Genomic DNA, 3,928 nt, shown 5'->3' on the forward strand with positions numbered 1-3,928 from the left:
CCACTTGAAAAATCACACGCATTACATAGTAAGGAGGCTCCCGAGTCATCGAGAGCTCTATGTAAACTTGAGATGACATCGAAAGAATTCAAAAAGCGACCCCTTGACTCCCTTTGTTCCCAAGTATCCGATAGCCTATACACGGCTCCTATCTTGTCAGTGGTAAGCTTTTACATAGCATCATCACACATTCCTCGCAGCATATCTTCCCGGTACGGGTATAAGAACATTTGTTGCTCTTCAGCTCTCTGCCTATCTGTTATCGGGTCCCTCTCACTCAGCTTCTCCTTGATATAGGCTGTGATCACTTCAATGTCAAACTTGGATGTGTATTGTCAAACTTGTGTGCGTATTGTCAAACTCGTGTGGAATATTGTCATTCTTGATTGTAATATATTCTGCCGGTGTCAAACATGAATTCTCACTGTCAAACTTGGTTGCTACAAAATATAAAAGTGACAAACTTGGATTCTCATTGTCAATCTTGATGATAACATTGTCATTCTTGTCTGCTCACTTGTCAAACTTGCACGGGAAAAGGTGTAGTCTCAGACTGGTAGTCTTACTGTCTGATCTGTAGATCGGCAATCGGGGAATCCATGACCTGCGAATGCGCCGAAGGTTATATGTGGCAGGGACCGCACGGTGCGGACTAAGTTTTACTTGTTGCACACCGATACGGGCCCGGCACATATCCCCCTGCTCCAATCCCACACTCCGGATTCATATATATTGTATTGTGTTGGGGAATCAATGTAGGAGGTAACTATCTACTTCTCATGCCCTAAATGATTGAGACTGAGTCATAGGATCATTCCCTCGTGGGGTCATATCCTCATCATCATGAGACCGTTCGGATCAGCACTCCTCCCGGTCGCGGTACCGACAGTACCAACTTGAGGTGTAGCCTACACCGTGTAGGTGGTTCGCTGATTCGACAGCAATGCTCAACAGTTGAAAGTTCGTGACCACCTCGTGCATGAATCCCTAGCCAAGATTAACGGCGAGGATTACACGCATCAGCTGACTTCTCCAAGCGGTCTAGCTCCTGACGAGGACCAGGGAGTCTAGCGGTGTCCTTCAGGACTACACTGTAGCATCCTGATTCTCATCCATGATTCTCAACATCCGAGTTCATTGGGATGCATCTCGGCTGATATGAACTTGAAATAAGTTGATATTATCAAGTTACAATACAGATCTCTCAGTAACACATGAAGTTCCGCGCTTGGCAGTCAACTCAACGAGCATCCCACACCCTTAAGGTTTGGCCACTCGTGGCTCAACCTGAGCCGTTCAGGACGTACGGCGAACATTCCATAGCGCTGACTAACTTCTCGCGCATACGTTCACGCATCAATGCGGGGTTGTGAGCTGCAACCTCCCGGGAGAGCTATGAGAATTGTGGTGCACACCGATGCTGTAACAATAATTTTGTTACAACATTGCCATCAGCTTGGTCACCGAGTCCTGATGATTTGTTCTTCAGCGGCTCGACTGTAATGGATCGCTCGTTGCCACATTATTAGTCATAGACTATGACTCATAGTGACGTCCCCTTCGTTGTGTGCCGCAGGACTGTTTGCTGTTCTCGTTGCGCGGACGAGACTGGTGTATAGCTTCTGTGTGGGATATCGATTCTCGGTTCGATACGCATGCGCAGGGTTTTCGAGGAACAAGAGTTGAGTTAAGCTTTCGGCTTTCCCCCTTCCCCCTGTCGAGTTCAGAGTCGGGTCTGTCTGACGGTTCACAACATCTGGTGCCCAGACCCAGGACTCTCATTCCGTACAAGAACACATGCCGTTTAAACTTGAATCTGTTCTGGAGCCCTTCAAAGGCGATAGTGACTTTGCTCTATGGCTGAGGGAGTTTGACACTGTTGGTGATGCTTCTAAGTGGAGTCCACGCCAGAAGGCGCAGTACTTGGTCCTGTTCATGAAGGGTGCCGCAAAAGATGTCGCTCGGCAAGCTCTAGATGAAGTGGACGACGTGGTCGAGAGTGACAGGGTCTATACGCATGTGGTACGACGTTTAGGGCAAGCCTACTCTTTGAAGACAGGGCAAGCTTGGAAATTGTTGATAACGCGCTCATGGCGTGAGGGAGACACGGTAGATGGTGTGCTTGCAGAGTTCAAGAGATATCTGCGAGTCCTGGGTGTTACTTCCGTCGTAGCCACGGACGTGTTGCTCAAGGAGAGTATCCTGTATTGCCTACCCCCCCGACGTCCGCAAAGCTATCGATGCGTTTGAGGAGGATGGGAAGGAACTTGCATTGAACGATGTCGTTGCTAAAGCACGGACCCTATTGAAGCTCATGCCGAAGAACACTCAGCCGGTGGCGGCGGCCATTACTAGTGGCAAATATTGCTATGTGTGTAAAGCAACTGGGCACACAGCTAAGGAATGTGGCCGAAATGATGGTGTGCCGAAAAGGAGACAAGATAAGCCCGACAAGATGAAGAAGGTCAAGTGCTTCGCATGTCATCAACGAGGCCATTTCGCTAGAGACTGCCCCGCTAAGTCCGGCCTTAAGCAAGCCGCTGCTGCACAGGTCGAGAAGGGTTTTCCCAAAGCAAGGCGATCGTCGGACGAGATCGTCTTGCAGATGTAGTTCGTCCGTATCTCACCTGTGAGATTGATGGTGTCTCACTTGAGGCTGCAGTCGACACCGGTTGTGACATCTCGCTGGTATCGTTGGGGTTCGTTAAGACTCTAGGTGTGGCGATAGACACCACAAGCCCAGTGTTGACATTGAGGCAGATGGATGGGTGCGAGAAGTTGCATACGTTGGGTGTGGTTAACCTTGTGGTAGTGTGCCACCGCAGGGGCACAGCTGGAGCGTTAAGAGTATCACACCCCTTTTATGTTGTGCCAGCAACGGTGTTCGGTGCTATTGTTATCGGTGTGGACTTCGCTAGTATACACCTCCAGGGTATGCGCTGGGATAGCTCTGGGCGCATCTGTATGGGGGGTGCAGTATGTCTAAGTACTTCAGCTGACCCAGTTATCGATGAGCATCGCGTTGGAGGTGTTCCAGGGGTACATGCTCGGGTATTCGAAAGTGGTAAGGTTGAGATCGCTGCCGATGACTTTTTGCTGACACGGAGCCCAGGTGAATGTTGCTTCACATGCAAATGGATCTGGCGTGATGGTGAACCTCCGTCGCCAATGGTGCAGGCTAACCGGGGGGATTATGATCCATCACTAACTTCCGAAGAAGAAACCCATGTGAAGGTCGAAGTGGAGAAAATGGTCTCCAATGGCTGGGTGGTGCCCTGGGATGATGAGTCATCATTGATGACGTTTACAATGTGCTTCCGTGGGTCTTGGTGTCTCAACCGCACAAAAAGAGCACTCCATTGAGGATGTGCCTCGATTTCCGAATGCTGAATAAATATATCAAGAGCGAGCCTGTGCGTGGCATTGTTAACTGCTCCGAGACGCTGCATCGATGGAGGTCTGTCACTCGTGGCTTTACTCTTGACGTTACCAAATGCTACTATGCTATACGGATGTGCCCAAGTACTCACAAGTACCTGTGTGTGATGATAAATCAGAAGCTGTATGTTATACGGGTCCTACCCTTTGGAGTATCTATAGCTCCAAAGGTAGCTACAGCCCTGATAAGTTGGCTTCTTAAGGATATTCCTTATCCTATCTCGTCGTTCATCGATGATAATATCACTCGAATGATCATCATGATATCATCGTCGAAGATGGAGACGGAGTGGTGGACTCAAAGACCAAAGCCGACCCGGAGTCTGTGAAGCTGATCCGAGCAGCTCTCGCAAGAGGCAATATGTATTGTAAAGAAACTTGTGCCATTAGTGACTCTACTAGGGTACTCGGCTTGGATCTCTACAAGCGGGATAACAAGTTGCGGTGGCATCGACGGGATGATATCCAGTTGTACTTGGATACCTCGCAG

General features: G+C 49.2%; 1 protein-coding gene across 1 annotated transcript; it reads left to right on the forward strand.

Moving 5' to 3' along the window:
- Window positions 1-1,797: 1,797 nt before the first annotated feature.
- On the forward strand, window positions 1,798-2,611 carry Pmar_PMAR002433 (hypothetical protein; the record flags this gene model as incomplete). The annotated part of the gene is made up of 2 exons (XM_002780680.1): window positions 1,798-2,019; window positions 2,174-2,611. The coding sequence occupies 2 exons, from the start codon at window positions 1,798-1,800 to the stop codon at window positions 2,609-2,611; spliced, it is 660 nt and encodes a 219-aa protein (XP_002780726.1).
- Window positions 2,612-3,928: the final 1,317 nt, after the last annotated feature.

Source organism: Perkinsus marinus (assembly GCF_000006405.1).
Source record: "Perkinsus marinus ATCC 50983 genomic scaffold scf_1104296944200, whole genome shotgun sequence".
In the NCBI taxonomy this organism is placed as follows: domain Eukaryota; phylum Perkinsozoa; order Perkinsida; family Perkinsidae; genus Perkinsus; species Perkinsus marinus.